Source organism: Furipterus horrens, unplaced genomic scaffold (genome assembly GCF_987537825.1).
Source record: "Furipterus horrens unplaced genomic scaffold, mFurHor1.1.pri manual_scaffold_3, whole genome shotgun sequence".
Classification (NCBI taxonomy): Eukaryota; Metazoa; Chordata; class Mammalia; order Chiroptera; family Furipteridae; genus Furipterus; species Furipterus horrens.
In genome coordinates, this window is record NW_028327173.1 from 149,955,660 (window position 1) to 149,974,121 (window position 18,462).

General features: G+C 46.2%; 2 protein-coding genes across 2 annotated transcripts in view; one reads left to right on the forward strand and one right to left on the reverse strand.

Annotated features, from left to right (window-relative positions):
• PPIP5K1 (diphosphoinositol pentakisphosphate kinase 1) overlaps positions 1-10,266 on the reverse strand; it is a 36,619-nt gene extending 26,353 nt beyond the window's left edge. Inside the window, 17 exon segments of the mRNA XM_090270505.1 lie at positions 154-275; positions 436-567; positions 735-817; positions 903-1,012; positions 1,156-1,231; positions 1,355-1,441; positions 1,689-1,790; positions 2,961-3,082; positions 3,199-3,360; positions 3,826-3,927; positions 4,048-4,202; positions 4,488-4,573; positions 4,798-4,888; positions 5,325-5,520; positions 5,947-6,222; positions 6,363-6,517; positions 10,225-10,266. Coding sequence (XP_090126631.1) covers positions 154-275; positions 436-567; positions 735-817; positions 903-1,012; positions 1,156-1,231; positions 1,355-1,441; positions 1,689-1,790; positions 2,961-3,082; positions 3,199-3,360; positions 3,826-3,927; positions 4,048-4,202; positions 4,488-4,573; positions 4,798-4,888; positions 5,325-5,520; positions 5,947-6,093 — 1,773 coding nt within the window. The 5' untranslated portion in view covers positions 6,094-6,222; positions 6,363-6,517; positions 10,225-10,266.
• Positions 10,267-12,497: 2,231 nt separating this feature from the next.
• Positions 12,498-18,395, forward strand: CKMT1A (creatine kinase, mitochondrial 1A). Its single transcript, XM_090270506.1, has 10 exons — positions 12,498-12,601; positions 13,405-13,697; positions 14,307-14,505; positions 14,704-14,799; positions 15,164-15,385; positions 15,533-15,618; positions 15,736-15,859; positions 17,482-17,616; positions 17,819-17,944; positions 18,157-18,395. Exons 2-10 carry the CDS (start codon positions 13,549-13,551, stop codon positions 18,271-18,273), a joined length of 1,254 nt encoding a protein of 417 aa, XP_090126632.1. The 5' UTR covers positions 12,498-12,601; positions 13,405-13,548; the 3' UTR covers positions 18,274-18,395.
• Positions 18,396-18,462: the final 67 nt, after the last annotated feature.

The following is an 18,462-nucleotide window of genomic DNA, read 5'->3' on the forward strand; positions in this document are numbered from 1 at the left end:
GCTCATTCTCAGTATTATAGAATGGGATGAGACACAAGAAGAAACTTTTCTGAGTAGGCATACATACGCCCTAAAATTTCCCAATTAGCTCTCCAAACTCTCTGCTTCTCTACGTAAAGGAACCTGGGACTGTGGGAGAACTGCAGTGTGCACCTTGGCAAAGGCAGCAGCAGTCATTTGGACACGGCCCTCATCAGAAGCATAGATCTTGAGATCATGGCGGAAAGTGCTATGAAGACGAAGCAGCCCACAGCCAGGGAAACCAGCATAGTCACCTGGGGGCAAAGGGGAGGACAGGAATGCATACCACAAATACCCACATGGAAGAAAGAATGTTCATTCCCCTTTTAACTTCACCATTGCCTCAGTCCCTTCATTTCCCCAACTTATCCTTTAATCATTTTATCCCAGTGTTTACTCCCCCAAAACACTCACCCTGTCCTCCAGGGTACATGCAGCGAAAAGCTCGCCCCAGCTCCTCAGCCTGAACACGGCCAGCAGGAGTCAGTTCTCCACCCCATTTCAGTACCAGCAAAAGAGATGGGGCCAGAGCCTCCTGCTGTGGGTCTGCAGGAATAAAGGGCAGTGAATAGGTCTAGACTTGAGGAAAATACTGGGAACATCTAAATGTCAGGTCTTTTGAGGAGCCCAAAAAGGAAATTTTGGGTAGAGTTCATCTAAGGGTTCAAGAGTAAGAGATCTGAGTGATAATGAGAAGGGGCATTATATCTTACCTTGCCCCTCATTAGTAGCTTTTACTCCATGAGGGTAGTAAGTCAACTGCACCTTCCGATTGATGCCTGAGAAATGACCATACCTGCAGGATAAACTCATAGTTTACTTTCTATCCCAGCCCCCAATGCTCACTGTTACTGGCTTCCTTTTCCTATCCCCTTTCTCACATCTCCAGCACAGACTTCAGCTGCTCTAGTTTCCCAGTCTTCTCTTCGATCTCACCACCTGGTTCTTTCTCCAGTTCAGCCAATAGCAGCCTTGTGATGTCCAGCACCTCCTGGAGGAAATGATAGGGTTTTCGTGCAGAGATCAAGTTCTGGCCAGTTATCCTTTCATCCTGGTCTCTCATGGAGGCCTGCAATCCCATACCCTCTATCTTTCTCATAGCACTGCTTTTACAAGCCAGATTCACCATCTTACCTGTAGCTGCTCGGGCCGCTTTAGTTTTAATTTCCCTGTCTTGTAGCCACCATGTTTTTCAAATAGACTAAAAAACCTAAAGAAATAAGGAGAAGCTTCAGTATGGGGTGACACAGTCAAAGCCTCTGGGACCTGTTCTCCCCCCCACCATTTCCCGCCACATAAATTGATTTGTCTAAATTAGGACACTCCTTCCTACCTTGGGTGTGTCACTTCCATCTTCATCTTCTGCTTGGGGGTACGATCACCATGACGAATAATTGCAATGACACAACGAAGTTCCATCCTAAGATAGGGAATGTTTTTAGACCCTCTCCCCCATCCCACCCCTCACCACCTCCCATCATTTCATCCTACTTGACATATCAAAGAACAGAGGAAAACCAGCTGAGATTAGGAATATAGGTAAGGTTAAGAAAACTGCCTAAAAGAGACCTTGGCTCCACTAGTCAGAATGCACAGGGTCAGGAAGTAACCACTGGTCTGATTTAGGTGCCTTTAGTAGGTTACTCCAGACTTTTACTTTTGCTCACATAGTGCCAGATGTGGTAGGGACAATGGGAATGTCCTCAGCCTCTGTGGGGATGGACCATGGGATCTGGAACTGTGGAGCAAGTTCCCGCATTATGGTATTCCTAGAAAGAGAAACATGAAGCAGCTGTGTGAGACGAGTGAACAGGAATTACACATATAAATGAAGCTCAACAAAACTGATACACTGTAGAAAAATACATTAATATAACATTCAAAAAGACAATCCCAGATTTGTAGTAAAAATATCAGTAAATATGTGGGATCGACAAACACCAAATACCTCTGGGAGGGAAGGAAGGAAACATAATTAGAGAGGGGTATGGAGGAGCTTCAACTATATTCTTTTTTTTTTTTTTTTAAGATTTTATTTCTTTATTTTTAGAGAGAGGGGAGGGGAGGGATAAAGACAGGGAGAGAAACATGAATGTGTGATTGCCTCTCATGCTCCCCCAACCAGGGACCCAGTCCGCAGCCCAGTCATGTGCCCCAACCGGGAATCATACAAGTAATCCCTTGGCTCGCAGGCCGTCGCTCAATTCACTGAGACACACCAGCCAGGCTATTCTTAATATTTTATTTCATGAACTCAATGGTGAATACATGGATACTCACCATACTTTTCACTTCTTATACATTTTTAATGTTTTAAATATTACATGATGGATTTTTAAATTTTTCTTTATTTTTACTGTTGTTCTATTACAGTTGTCCAAATTTTTCCCCTTTTTGTTCTCCATTGCCCCGCCACCTCCAACCTGACCCCCTGCACCCACAGTCAATTCCCGCCCTGTCTTGACTAGACCCTTCCCCTTCTTTCTCCCTTTCTCCCCCTCACCCCTCCCCTCTGGTCACTGTCAGTCTGTTCCTTGTTTCCATGCCCATGGTTCTATTTTGCTTGTTTGTTTGTTTTGTTTATTAGGTTCCACATGATGGATTTTTTAAAGTTAAATTGTAAAACAATATTATAGTATGATCACATTTAATACAATAAATATAGTTTGTTTATACATGGCAGAAAAAGGCATACTGTTACATCTAAGACTGTTAACAGTAATTACCTCTGGGTAGTGCAGTGTTGGGAAGGCAGGAGGGCTGAAGAGCCCTTTCTCTATTTTTCTTCTTCACTTTTAAATCATTTTTACAATATTTGAATTAAAAAATACAATAAAGATTAAATAAAAATTAAAATTAAAAAAATAAAGTAAAGTAAAAAGTTTCTAACTCTCTCCTCTAAGCCCATTCTCCCTAGCACAAACCACTGTGTCCCTTACCCTAGAATCTTGGCACAGTCATCATAGTATTTCATCGAATTCTTGACAAAACTGAAGCCATTGACATCACACACAAAGGAATGACCGTTGGCACGAAGAAGGTCAAAACCACAAACTGTTTGCTGCAGGGCAAAGAGGCAAGATGAGAACAAGAGAGCCATTCTTTCTTCCCAGACTCCTACTCCTATCTGTCTACTTCATTACACAGCACCCCTCACCCCCATGGGATTTCCTCTACCTTAAAAGCTACGCAGACTTTCCTGGCCACCAGCTTTTCCATGGCGGTCAGCATGACTGGATATCGGATCTCTTTCCCTTCACTGTCTCGTTCGACCTTCCCATCCAAAGCTGGAGATTTTCTAGCCTCAGCATGGGCATAGTCTGGCCCCACTGTATATACCTGCAGGTACATAGCATCACTGAGTATGCCCACAGCTCACCCTGCATATGAGAAGATGATATAAGCACTATGCCTGTAGACTAGCTTCAGAATAAAGACAAAAACAAAACAAAACAAAAGGACAGCCTGAGTATAAAGAACAAGAAGCCTAACATTTTTCTCACTGAGCCCTATTGAAGTATTATTATGAAGGTTTCTCCTAGGGACTTCAGTACTATCATCTAATCTTTATTAAGAAATAACTTACCAACATTACACCATTTTCCATGTCACCCTTGCCCTTGATCTGATAGTGACAATGTAAATATCGACTTTCCCCATTTGTTATCTTCATCTGAATATGAAAGTCACTCACATCCACACTTTATTTCCTATGATTCCCCTCCACATGCTTCCACTTGTTCCTCAAGTACCCCAGCCCACCCAGACATTTATAACCTCTTAAATCCCTGTATCCACCATAACCTTGACATCTGTGCCATCTGTTGGCATAAACTCCTCATAGATGTATGACCCTGTCTTTCGGACGCTGCTCTCAGGAGAGTAAACACTGCTTCGGCTGCCAATCTTTGAAAGGAAAAAAAAGAAAAGAAAAAAAGAATGTTGCCTCTACTTTGTCCCTAAATCTCCAGCCCCACCCCCACCCCATTCTTGTCCTTCTATGGCTCTGACTGCCCCACACCTTACCTTACGAAAGAGGCGCTGGCTTCCTCCTCCAGCTGAGCTGGGGTAGTAGATGTAAACATTGTGGTCCTCTGCACTCACTGGTTTCTCCACAAAAGGCTTGGGGAAGACAGCTCCATTTACTTCTACGTGGTCTTCACCTTCTATCAGGTTGCACTCTGAAAGTACGTATGTGGTCGTTCTTAGGACCTAGGATTGCAGAATACTTCCAATTTCTTTTTCTCCAAGTTTTAATTTCCATGACCCTCAAATACAGATATAAGAATATCTATATAAAAGGTCCAAGGCTGAGTCCAACGAACCATGGCTCTAACTCTTTCCATAATCTAATAACCAAAGCCTCACTTAGAGAGGTGGCACATAGGAGATGTATAGAGGATAAAGTGCTGGGTTAAGTCATAGAAAGCAGGTCAGGGAAGGACTGGACAAGACCAGGTACTCACCCTCTGGCCGGGCAGGGTCACGGTTGAGCACAGCATATCGAGGCAGATCAATGCCCTCCTCCTGCAGGATCCGGTACACCTCCCTCCTGTCACCCGGGAATAAATTAGCTGGGAGACATGGGGATGGTGACTATGGAAAGGAGCTAGGGATTTCATTTGCTCAAGAACTGGAAGATACTAGGATGCAGAACTCAAGAGAATATGATAAAAAATTAAGCATGTTTGTTTAACTCTGCCCCTCCCAGAGTGGGTTCTCTAAACAGGCATAATCTCAGGGCCACCCATCTCACCAGTCAATAGAAACCCATACCTATCTTGGATGTAATACTGCATAGCCAGGTCATTGATAAGAAAGGGGTTTCGAAGCTTGGAGTAAGCAACAGCTTTATCTAGAGGAAAGCCTGGAATGGAGAAAGGAAATAGAAATCAAAGAAAGAAAGTGAAAGAGAGAGAGAAAACAGCAAGAGAAATAGACATATTAAAGCTATTAGTTGCTACTGAATTCCTCTACCATCCCATCCGTATCCTTCTGTCCAACTTCCCAAGTCTAGAATTTCCTTCAGAAAAAAGTTACAAAGAAATTATTTTTAGGGTCCCTCCAGAAACCCAATTCTGTCAGAGATCCTAAGAGCCTTAGAGTTGTCCTGAGGTTCAATGTGGGCTTTACATTACCCACAGCGACTCCCCAAGACGTAGGGAAAGCAAACCCCTTTCTACTGCTCTCTGTTGTTGTCAGGAAGAACTGAAGGCCTCTTCACTATTTGGCAGTAAGAACCTCATTTCCCAGTACAGCATTCCCAACACCACGCTTTCCTATTTTCCTTCTCAGACCATAACCTTTGGAGTGGAAAGAAATGAGGCAGTGGCAGGATGGCCAGTTTTCCACAGGTTCATTGAGGATCACATCTTCTCCAAGAATAATAACAGTCAGGTAGTCAAATCTGCAGAGTCGCTCTAGGATTTGGGTCATTGGCTTGGACTTGGATTTCTTGGTCATGGCACAGATGCCAACAATGATCTGAGGTTCAGGAGGCTGCAGAGAGGAAGAGCTGTCAGGAACTCAGGGACTTCCTACCTGGACCATCCCTAACAGGAACACTGTCTCACTTCCTTAGGGCACAATTTCTTGCCAGGGTAAAGGTTCCCTCCTAGCTTAGGTCTAGATTGGGGTGCCTGTAGATTTCTACTGCTTACAGATAAAAGCCTTTCCATAGCAGGAAATGTGTACTCAGGCAGAAGAGCCAGAGAACCAATAACCATGAGACAATATGGCAAGGGCTTCAAAGGGAGGCAATCCAACCAGTCTCCACTCCCCCTCCCCCTAATCAGGATAGGGCCTATCTAAGAGAGGGAGTGTATGCATTTGGAAAGAATAGTGAGGTGCCTCTGTCCAAATGAATCTCAATTCTCTATTAACAGGCGCCCCAATACCAAGTTATATCATTTTCTCTAGTCTTACCACTTCATCCTCCTCATCCTCAAGGAGCTCGCTGTCACTCTCTTCTGTCCTCATGCCTATTCGATGGGTGCCCAGCCCCTCATCTCCAGCTCCAAGGAAGAAGTGGGCTGTGGCACTCTCACTCTCACTGGCTGGCAGTGACCACATCCCCGCCGGAGCACCCACTCATCCCGCTCTGCTGTGGAGGGTATCCCATTAGCTCAGAATCCAAGCCCTATGACAGTAGGTGTGGGTGGGGGATGGGGAATGAGGAAATAAGAGGGAACTACAGGGGAACTGGGGGAAACAAACAAAGCTATGGTAAGAAGGATCAACAGGAGAGGAAGCACTTGGGCTAGATTTGAAATGACTAGAGATCCCTAAGAATAAACCCAGGTCTCCCTTTTCCTCCCCTGCTCACCTGCTCACCCACTCACCAGCTCACCCCACCTCCACCTGTGAGACTTATAAGAGGATCAGTAGATTAACCCTTACAGTGCTGGCATGTCCCTGATTCTGCCAGCAGAAAACAACCATTAACTCCAGTAGCAAATGGGAAAGGCAGTTCCTCATGGAAGGCCACTGTTGATTCCTATGAGAAAAGGTTAAAGGGACATTTCAAACTCTGGATTTATTCCAAATTGTTTCTAGCCCTTCTCCACCTCCCCACAGTAGTGTTGAACCCAGTGATTTAATTCAAGGGCAGAGGAATGAGAAGAATCAGCTGCCTTTTCCCTTCACTCCCATCTTCAGTCCTACCATGGATTAACTAAAAAAAAATTTTATTAAAAGCACCCTATTTTCCAAGTATTGTCAGAACACTAAATTTTTCTGTTCCCTCTGTCTCTTCTTCATCTGCTCCACCTTAAAAGGCAGATGTCCAAGTTCAGAAAATCTGTTCAAAGAAAAAGGTCTGATGCTGGTTGTGAGGCTGAGGATACAGGCACCCAACACAACTGCCTCTAACCCATTCTCAGACTGAAATTTCAATTTTCTATCTACTGTTGCCTAGTACTACAGACCCACGGCTGGTCTAGACCAAGGTCCCTCCCACCAGAAGCTACAGTGGAAAGAAAAATCCTGCCTAGAGCCAGAACAACCTGGCAGTTCTACTTCTGCATACACATACCTACAGTACTGGTGCTTAACCAATTGTAAATATGCTGTGCAGGAAACATTTGCAGGAAATATTTGTGTTGTCACATCTGGGGAGGTGATATTGGCATCTAGTCAGTAGACACCAGAAATGTTTCTAAATATTCTAAAGTGCATAGGATATTCCTCACAACAAAGAATTATCCAGTCCAAAATATTAGTAGTACCTAGGTAGAGAAACCCTGCTGTAGAGAAACTCTCCCACATAAGATATGTGATGTGCAAGGACACTCATAACTTCACGGTTAGTAATGGGAAAGACTAAAATCAACTCGATGTCACAAGTAGGAGAATGGATAAATACAATGTAGTGTATACAAATGACAGACTAACAGCAATTTTTAAAAAATTAATCAAACAACATGGACAGCTTCCAAAAGCAAACTGTAGAAATACATGCAGCACAGTTCCATTTAAATAAATAAAAATATTACATATGTTTATGACTGTATACATAATTAGTCGTCGGCAGCCGTCCGTCTCGAGAGACGATGGTGTAGCTTCTTAAGAGTCTATCTGCACCGCCGAGAATGGTTGTGCAGTCCGACTCGGGAGTGACACGGTATCTGTCTCCTCCCGTGTTGAATCGACATCTTGCGATGACGCTGGAGTGTCCTCTCCAGTGAAGCTGAAGCTACAGAGCCTGGGCAGGGTGATATGGAGGGTCTGCTGTTGCCCATGCAGCAGACCCCCCCTCTCTTCGCAGCTGAAGGATCCAAGGGAAAGACGGAGTCAATACAGCTTGGCTTCAGGTGCGCCGCAGGAGTTGCCGGTGTTGACTACAACGTCAAACCGCCTTAGGGACTCCGGCTCCGGATTTTCTGTCGGGGTTTACTCCCTTAGCCTTTCCCCTGAAGAGGTATGCCGCAAGGCAGCGCAGGTTTTTTGGAGTCAGAGTTTTCCTTCTCTGATGTGCCCTGACTGGAAGATCGAACCAGCGACACTTAGCTCGCAGGCCGACACTCAATCCACTGAGCCAAACCAGCCAGGCAGTACAATTAGTAGAAGTATAAAAACAGACTGGAATGACAAACATCAAATTATTGATAGGAGAGGGAAGAATGGAACTGAGAAGAATTTGAATGGAACTTCACAACCCTTTTAATGTTTATTTCAATTTAAAAAATCTAAAGCAAATACACAAAAGGTTAACATTTATTAATACTAAGTTGTTGGGGTATGGGTATCTGTTACTTTTTTCCAACAATAAAGTTGAGTCACACATCAGTTATTTTCCACATTCTCCAAAAGTTCTCAGAAACACTGACCAATAACTCTAAGGAAAGCCACAAACTCCTTAAGTAAATGGATTAATTTAGTCTTATAGAACTTTAAAACAGACTTCTGCTTTCTGTGTTTTTATTTAAACCCTTCCATTACAAGTGGGAGTTGCAGCTTTGATTAGAAAGTTATAGTTAACCTTTATAGAAACCTCAACTTTTCCAGTCTTCACCATGTGCTTATTGTCTCCCTTGCTCAACCACGCTGGGTGCACAATATTCTCTTTAGACTTAACATTTCCAGTTGTGCCCTGCAGGATATAATGTGTGTATATATGTGTGTATATATATGTATGTGTATATGTGTGTGTGCGTGTATGCTCCCTCTCCTAACAGAACTCCTTTTCAGTGACCTGACCCAATTTCCATGACTTGTGGCATTCCCAAGGTCCCTGCATATTTTAAGCAAGTACAATTTTGTTGCAATCTTTATACTTTCTCTGAAGCAGGAGCTTTTTCTCATGTCTAAGACTCCTAACCTTTCACCCTTTCTTCCACTAAGGCCTTCCCGGTTTTCTATTGAATTTACAGTCATGTTCTTGAAATTCTATTACAACTCTGAAACGGGGGATGGTAACAGAAAGGGAAAGGAGTCTGTTCACAGGAGAGATGAGAGGTCTAAATTCATAGTTAACAAAAGCAAAAATAGAAGCCTGACAGAAATAGCCATGAAATAAGCCAGGATTTATTTAGATATACCTCGGGGAGAAGCTTGGGCTTAATGTGGTGTTCCAAGAGCCATTCCCCCTGTTTCCTGTGCTCTTCTCCCATTCTCTCCCACCCAATACTTTGTTGCAAAAGAAAAGAAAACTGCAGACTCTACATTAGGTTAAAGGGCAGTCTTACTCTGGCCAGTGCCCCTGTGGAAGGAAGAAAGGAAGGGAAGGAGGAGATAGTGGCAAGGAGATGGAGGAGGGGCGGGTGGGCCATCTTCTCAGGAACGTGTATGCTAAACCAGATCTGCAGAAGGGGTAGCTTCTCTATCCCTTAGAATGTAGGGCTGCTTGCAGTAGTCCTCTTAATTTCCTTAATCACCATCCGTTTGGTGGAGGGCTCCAACAGGGGTGAAGGGGAGAGACATCAATCCTGAGTTCAGGCAGGAATACTTCCAACACAGTAAAACTCAGGTCACCAACACTATTTCCTTCCCTTCCTCCTTGATGCGATATGCTTACTCCTTCATACATACCCTTATTCTGACACCGATGAACTGTGCTGACACCCTTGTCCTCAGTTTCAACTCACTCATACCGCCTTCTTTTCCCAACTCGCTAAATTGCCTCTTCACTGACTCCCCTAACCACGCCTATCTCTGACCACCTCACTAGCCTCTCTCACGGGTCCCCCAGCATTAAACAGTCCTTCTAGCCCTCGGATGAGTCACCACACTCGGTGACATATTTATATGGAACCCTCATAAGGAATGCCCGAGGTCCTTTTTTCCTCACCCTGCCCCTCTCCAGACTCCCCTTCTCCTTTCTCTGCAACCGACCCCTTCCTTAAGCTGACCCTCCTCCTCACAGACTCCCCACCCCGACTTCCTCCCACGCCGGCTCCTCTGCTCCCGCAGACCCTCGCGCGCGCCTCCCCGAGCCGACCCTCCTCTGTCCTCTCCTCGCACAGCTCCTGGGCACCGATGCCGCCCTTCGGTCCCGACTCCGGTTGCCTTTGCCCGCCCCCGCCTACCCTGCTCACTCTCCCTACGGAGACATTGAGGCCTCTCCGCTGGGTCCCTTCCCGCAGCCGCCCCAGGCGGTACTAACCAAGGTCCTCAGCACCAACCAAGCCCACTCTTCCCAGCCCACCCCTCAGATACCGCCCCCAGCCCCCAGCCACTCCCCCACCGCCCCCGGCCCTCACTCACCCGCCTCCCTGCGCTCGCGCAGCCGAACGTGCCGGCAGCGACACCTGACAGAAGCCCAATCAAACCGCGACTTCTCTGCGGTGTCGCCAATCAGCGGAGGGCGCGCACCGGCAACAGTCAGGCTGCGTTGGCCGGCGCTTCTGCGCAGAGGAGGGTGCTCCCTAGTGGCTCTGTGGAGGAAGTGCAACCTGGTGCTCCCTCTGATTTTTAACTGCGTCGCTACACTCCAGATGCTTGGTGTAGACACCTTACAGTGAAACAAAAGGTGGGGTGCAGGGTAGGGAGGGAAGCGAGATGCAGAGGACGAGACAGACTTTGTGTCCCTGCACTTCCTTGAGGACAAAACCAGGTCTTTTTGTTTTGAAAACAAAACAAAACAAAACAGAGTATGATATACCTAAAAGATCCGATACGTATAAGTTGAAAACGTTAACAGATGTACACAGGTGAAGGCAAGACTGGAGACAAAAACAGATAAAGAGAGAAACAGAGCAGAAGGTTAAGGAAGAGAACAGAGAGACTTATTTATGGAGGGAGTCCGGTAAATGGATGGACATGGAAGACTGAACGAAGTGATTCCTGTCTCCTCACTTTGCTTGTTCTCTCCCTCTAGACTTCTTTGACTCCTGGCCTTGCCCTTAATAGCTGTGCAGCCTTGGACAAGTCACTGAACTTTCCTCAGCCTCCATTTTCTCATCAGTAAGAGTGGGATTAAAATCCTAACTCATAAAGTGCTGATTATGTGAAAGCATTTTGTATATGTATTGTTATTATCTTTGAAGCTTCACTTAGAGTTCCCTGATCAAAACAATTCCAGGTTCCTTGGTTCTTCTCTGAACGCTTTGGGATTTTTACCACTTTTCCAGTGAGGTGCCTAAAGAATATGATACTGACCCCAAAGCTTCCCACATTGGATAGAGATGATTCTAAGGACTGACCCTAAAAGAAATAGATGCCTCCTTAGTTCGTGCTGACGCTCATATCCCTTCCACCACTCCAACCCTTCAAACAAGTTACTGAAGCATCTTCTAGGTAATTAACTTGTCTTCTCATCCTGAAAATGTAGATTCAGTCTCTAGTCGTCCAATGGAACAGTTCAATTCAATTCAATGAAATAATACACACAAAAGTTCTTTGTAATTGTATAATGCATTATAAGTATTAAATATTATTGATAATAATTATTAAATAAATTAAATGCCATCTATAGATTACTTCCTATATGCTGTAAGATAACTTTTAAATGAGTACTAATACATTACGTGTCTGTTAGATGCTCACAAGAAATAAGAAAAGCACACAAATATATATCTTTTCTTAATGGGGCTATTATTTAAATTTGAGCAGGTACTTTCCAAACTTGAGTGATTTTTTTATTTCTCTAGGCAAGTCTTATTTTTTCCTTCTATAATTCTCTTCCTGCTTCCTTCCTCCTTAATCTTAGTAACCATCCTCTCAATCGAATAACCTTGCTGTTCTGAAAGATTATCTCCCTCCTTTACCAGGATAAGTATACACTACTCCCAAGTAATTATATTTGCTTACTCATAGCTACTCCTTAATCTAGATAATGAGCCCCCACAACACAGGTAACATTTTGTGTCTCTCCAAGAGTGACCATACTTTAACTGCAGAATTCAATAATTGCTCTCTTACCAGGAGAAGGAGTTAAGTGATGAACCCAACAGAGAGGTGGGTGGCTTCTAAGGATACTCACAAATGAGGAAGGCAGGAAAAGGAACACAAGGGAAGCTTGAGAGGAATGAAGGGAATGAGACTATTGGGGTGGGGCGGGGGTCTCATCAGTGAGGCTAGAGAACAATGTGAAAGGAATTTCTCTTTCTTAACTCCTCTAAGATTTTCAAGTATCTTCCTGTCTGGTGGGTACACCAAGATAGCTGAGGGAAGGAACTAATGCCACCATGCCTGTCCCACATTGACTGACCCTCCGTACTGATGTCCCACATCTCTGTTTCGGCTCCAATATTTATTCTCCTTTCTGGCAGGACAAAAGTCGTCACGCCAAAGTAACACTTGGAGCTGTGGGAGCAAAGCCCTCTTAAATCTAAGGAGAGAGGGGAGGAGAAGGGATCAGAAGGAAGGTGGAGATTTCCTGGAGACTTTATGCCCTTGGACACCACTCCCCCTTACACTCCGGATTAAACAGCATTAGGGAGCCAAGAGAGGAAACACATGTGGTGTATGGAGACCTGTGCCTGCCTGTTCCATTCCTACACCCAGTCATCTCACCACACCCTTCACCTCACTTTACACTCCAATCCAGCCCAGGAATTGGGAGACTCAGAGAGGGGAGAGAAGAAAGAGGCCACTAACAATTCCCTGCCCAACCCTACCCCCACGTCAGCGCAACCAACAGGTAAGCAAAGTTGCAGAGACTACTCAGAGGAAATCCTGTGAGCAGCAAATGGTCTGAACCCAGAAAAGTCTTAGAGAGGTAAAAGGTGAAATAGGGGATGGAAAGGAGGGTGGAGGAGGAAAACACGTGGGGGGTCCGAAGTGGTGTAGGCAGGACATAGCAGGGCTTCAGATTAGGGTCAGAGTCGGGGTGGGGGAACAGAGCATAGATGGGGTAAGAGTTCATGTTTCCCTGATTCTTCTCAACCTTGTAAGGAGAGTACAGATGTGAAGGGAAGCACCTTAGTCCTCTTCCTGGTTCTAAGGAAAAGGTGACCTTGAACTAACGGGTGTCTTTCCCAGTCTCTGCCTCTAACTTTGTGCTTTCTCCGTGTCTTCGTATGGTATCTGTGTTTATTCCATGGTTTCCCCCCGGCCTTCTCCCCTGGGAAGACGGAGAGGCTGCTGGGGAAGGCTGAAAACAGCGAAGAGGTTGGGCAACGTTACTCTCTCATACCCGTAGAGTGACGAATTGGGTTTCCAGTTAAACCAAGAGGCCTGGGGCGAAGGGTGTTCCGACAGACCCCTTGGGTGCTGTTCTTCTATTTGGTGCTGAAATCTGGACAACCTCATCAGGGGTGCAAATCTCCGGTCCCCCTAACCTACCTACCTGGCAGGTGCTGCCCACCTCCGCCTCCGCACACCTAGCGCGGTGGCAGGCGGGAAGGCGGGGTCTGAGTGCGCCCCACCCCTGGAGACTGCGGCTGGGGCCTCCCTCTCCCCCGCCCGCCTGCCCGCCGCCCGCTCATTGCGCCTCTCCTGCAGTCTGGTTGGTACCGGCTCCCCTCCAGCCTTCACTCCGGGCCCCATTTCGGTTCCTGCCTTGCACCCAGTTCCGGCCCTGAGTCCGCCCAGGTTTCTGCCCGAGCCAGCTCCTGCTCCGGCGTTCCGCAGCAGGATCCTCAAGCCATGGCCGGTCTCGTCTCTCGTCTGCTGTCCGCTCGCCCGGGGCTCAGGCTCCTGGCTATGGCCGGAGCAGGGTCTCTGGCTGCTGGGTTTCTGCTCCGCCCGGAACCTGTAGGAGCTGCCAGTGAACGACGGAGGCTGTATCCCCCGAGGTATCAGTGTCTGAGCACCCACCCCCACCCTGGGAAGTGGGGATGGGAACGAAGATGGGGATGGAGATGAGGACCTGGGCAACAGAGAAGGACTACAATCACGAAGTCTCTGGAGTAAGGTGCTATACAGTCGGGAAATCTCAGTGGGGTGGGGGTGGAAGCTAAAGCATTCCTGAGGACTGTAGCCTGCAGTCCCTACCCCGCAAACCAGCTCTGGTCCCGTGAGCTCTGGCAGCACCCACTCGGTCCAAATTGAGAGATCAGGAGCTATCCTTTTTTATCTCCTTCATCTTTTCTTGTTCTCCCCCATTTCCTGAATTTTCCTCCTTAGTCTTTCCCATCCCCCACTTGTAATCTTTTGCTTGTGGGATGAAAGAATTGAGCAGATCTGGGGGGATTGAGCTGGCCAGTCAGAGGAAGTGAGAACTGTTGGGAAAGAATAGACCCTAAAACTCCCTAATGAGATTACCAAGGTTTAGCATCCCCATAATCTCCCCTCCTCCCAAGGAGCACAGCCAGACACAGCTAACTGGACAGCTCCTAGCTGACTGCCCTGGGTCTGGGCCACTTGTACTCTCCCTCCATGATTACTGGGTACCCCCTCCTTAGTGCTGAGTACCCAGACCTCCGAAAGCACAACAACTGCATGGCCAGTCACCTGACCCCAGCACTCTATGCCCGGCTCTGCGACAAGACCACACCCACTGGTTGGACGCTAGATCAGTGTATCCAGACTGGCGTGGACAACCCCGGCCACCCCTTCATCAAGACTGTGGGCATGGTAGCTGGAGATGAGGAGACCTATGAGGTAGGGGGCTCCCATAGTTTCCTTGGTGATGCAGCTCATCTTCCCAGTAATCCCAGCTCCTTCTCCCTAAAAACCCCTCACCCTTGAAACTGTACCATCTATATATATGTTTTCTGAGCCAGTGAAATGAATCCACATTTAAAGACTGGGAGAGGATGCCCCCTCCTTAACTACCCTCTCCGTCTTAATTCCCCTTAGGTATTTGCTGAGCTGTTTGATGCTGTTATCCAAGAGCGACACAATGGATATGATCCCCGGACAATGAAACACACCACTGACCTGGATGCCAGCAAGGTGGGTCAGATATTCCACTTCTGAATTGCATTGCCTTATGTACAACATTCTATTTCTCTAATCCTTAATTATTTTCTGACTCATGGTCATTATACTGCTGAGCTTTTAGTCTTAGTGTGGAGAAAGAATTTTAAGTAGCAGATATGGAGAGGTGAGGGTAGATGAGAATGCCCATACTACAAAGTGGGCCGTTTGGAGGAGGGAATCATAATGCCCTCTTCAACTAGGGTGCTTGCCCAATGGGTTTCTCCTTCCAATCTATGCAGTAATGGGCTGCTCTAGTCCTTAAGGTTTTTCCTTCCCCCAAACCCTCTGTTCCCAAACACTGCGTTTCTGTGACTTATATTAATTTCTCATTCCATAGATCCGTTCTGGCTACTTTGATGAGAGGTATGTATTGTCCTCGAGAGTCAGAACTGGCCGAAGTATCCGGGGACTCAGTCTGCCTCCAGCTTGTACTCGGGCAGAGCGACGAGAGGTGGAACGTGTTGTGGTGGATGCACTAAGTGGCCTGAAGGGTGACCTGGCTGGTCGTTACTATCGGCTCAGTGAGATGACAGAGGCTGAGCAGCAGCAACTTATTGATGTGAGGGGCGTTGAGAAGGACGTTGGTGGAGGGGGCAGATGGAAAGAAGAGTCAGAGGGGAAGCTGGCCCAGATGAGATAGATGTGCTTTGAGAGGCCTAGGGGCTACTGTGAGAATTCTTAACCCAAGTTCCTTTGCTCTCCCCAGGACCACTTCCTATTTGATAAGCCTGTGTCCCCATTGCTGACTGCAGCAGGTATGGCTCGAGACTGGCCAGATGCTCGTGGGATCTGGTATGAGGCTTACCTTACCTCTTTTGTTCCTGTGTCCTAAGTGCCTTTTTCCCCTCTATCTCCCCCAATTCTTGCCCTGCCCATTGATCCTTGTCCTTCCCTCTCTCCTGCCCTCAGGCACAACAATGAGAAGAGCTTCTTGATCTGGGTGAATGAGGAGGATCATACACGGGTCATCTCCATGGAGAAGGGTGGTAACATGAAGAAAGTGTTTGAAAGATTCTGCCGAGGCCTCAAAGAGGTTGGAGAAGAGTGTATAAGGGAACTAGGTGGGGGGACATAAGAAAAACCAAATGCTAGCACATGTAAATTGACCATATACTTTATCAACCAACCCAAGACACTTGATAGTGAAAGAGATCACTATTAATCACTCTAGGACAATAGGTATAAATCAGGACTGTCCAGGGGACACCTGGATATAAGGGCACCCTAAGAATAAGAGAGAATCAGGAATCTAAGGTAATAAATAAAGTAGTTGCCACATAATATGAAGAAAGAATAATAGATGGTAGGTCAGTGTCTGGGGTGTGTGGTGTGGATTGGTGGGGTGTGCAGATAAAGAAAAGGTTTGAGCCTGGCTGATGTATAGAGCGAGAGACTGGTGTGTTCATGATTCTAATGTAACCACCCAGTTCTGAGCTGAGTTAGTCCTCGACTTCAGATTCTGTCGTTCCTCCTAAAGTATTATGTCTAAGTTTTAAACTGAGAGTAGGAGGGAATGAAGATGGGGAGAAGGTAGAGGATGAAATGTCTTAAGAACCTTCAGAATATGTGGCTCTATGTGAAGGTTTAAAGTGAATCCTCAGTCCTGTTTGGATTGGGTATCCATATTCAATTCTAGATCAGGAATTTCCATAAACCCAATTCTTATTGTATGTTCTCATATATACAGTTCTGTTTTGGACTTAGAGAGGGCTTCTTTCTTTTAGATTCTAAATGGGAAATTTCTATTATTTTGGCAAGTAATAGGTAGCATATTCTGACTGTAAGTGTGTAGGGAGGTAATTTTAAAATTATGTGCCTCAGTTTCCTCATCTATAAAATTGGGATAATAAAACTTCCTACGTTATAGGTTGTTGTGGGGATTAAATGAGATAATGAATATAAAGTACCTGGCCCGTAGTAACTGTTCTGTAAGGTTTAGCTGCTGTTATTATTCTAGATGGAAGGGTTTCCCCATGTTCAGCATGTAAAATATTCCCCTATGCTATGGTTCTTTCTGAACTATGACCAGGGTTCCCTTTACTCATGTTAGGTAGTGGTCTCCATGTTCATCACTCTGGCAGATCCCCTGTCTCTTCAACTCTAATAGTCATCTTCATGATTAGGAACTTAACTGAAACAAAAACACCCTTCCAACACTCTTCCACCTGTACATACCTATGAGTGTGGCCCTTCTACACTCTGGTATGTACTCCTTCCCCAGCTAACAGAAGGCTTTCTTGCCTCTTCCTGTTGCAAAGCCTACTCCTTCCCTTTCTGTCTGAAAGGATCATCCCAACCTCTAGGCTCATTAGCAAAACAAAGGTAATCAATGCATGCAGAGCTAATTGAATAGTCAACCCTTTCTCAGTTCAGTTCAACACTTCCTGTTTCCCTAGACTGGCCTTAACACATCATTCCCTCAAGTTTCTCTTCTTCCACACACAAGATGTTTTTCTGCGATCTCATCATTATTAGCTTACCTTGTATGGAAGATAATAACGAACTATTGCCTTGAAAAAACAAACAAAAACAAGCATGTGTCATTCTTTCACATCACAATATTCTGGTTCTAGACATTTTTAGAGTTCCTGTGGGTCTAGTTAAGGGAGGATCCACATATTCCTGACTTCTCACTAACAGCCTTTGTGAACTCAGGTGGAACGGCTGATCCAGGAGCGTGGCTGGGAGTTCATGTGGAATGAGCGTTTGGGATACATCTTGACCTGTCCGTCTAACCTGGGCACTGGACTTCGAGCAGGAGTACACATCAAACTGCCCCTGCTAAGCAAAGTAAAGGAGTTCTGGGATTAGAGAGGGGTGTGAGTGAGGAAGGTGGCTGTGTGTGAATGAGGGAGTGGGCACTTTGGAAAGGAGCCAGACACACTATGGCTAAAGGATCTGGGAAAGAGCTCTGAGCAGGTTCAGGGCCCTCTCAGCTAGAACTAGTCTCTGTCCCTATTGACCCTGCTCCCAATCCCTACCTCCCTTCTAGGATAGCCGCTTCCCAAAGATTCTGGAGAACCTAAGACTCCAAAAGCGTGGTACTGGGGGAGTGGACACCGCTGCCACAGGAAGCATCTTTGACATCTCTAATTTGGACCGACTGGGCAAGTCAGAGGTGAGGGCTTTAGAGATGAGGGTGAGGAGAGGTGCAGGTCTGTGGGGGTTGAGATATGACAGTGAGTGAGTGTGAGGAGTATAATAGAATCTGAAATAAAATTCAGGTTGACTGGGGAGGAAATTAGAAATGAGTTCTGAGAGCAGGCAAATCAGTGCTAAAGGAAGAAACTCAGGTTGTGGGAAGCAAGATCAAAGGTTACTGTCCTTTAGGTGGAGCTGGTGCAACTAGTCATCGATGGAGTAAACTATTTGATTGACTGTGAACGGCGTCTGGAGAGAGGCCAGGATATCCGCATCCCTCCACCTCTCATCCACAGCAAGCATTAACTCTCCATCCTCAGCTGTTGACCCAAGATCTCCAGGGCTTCTGCCCATTCTAATGGTGGCCCATTCTCCTCGCCCTGGATGCCCCCAAATTCCTCTGTCCCAGTAAAGACACCTTGCTGTGCTCCTGCTGTCTGTGCTATTTCTAATGACGGGGTGAGGAGGGAGCAGCCTCCATGAAAGGAAAAGAGG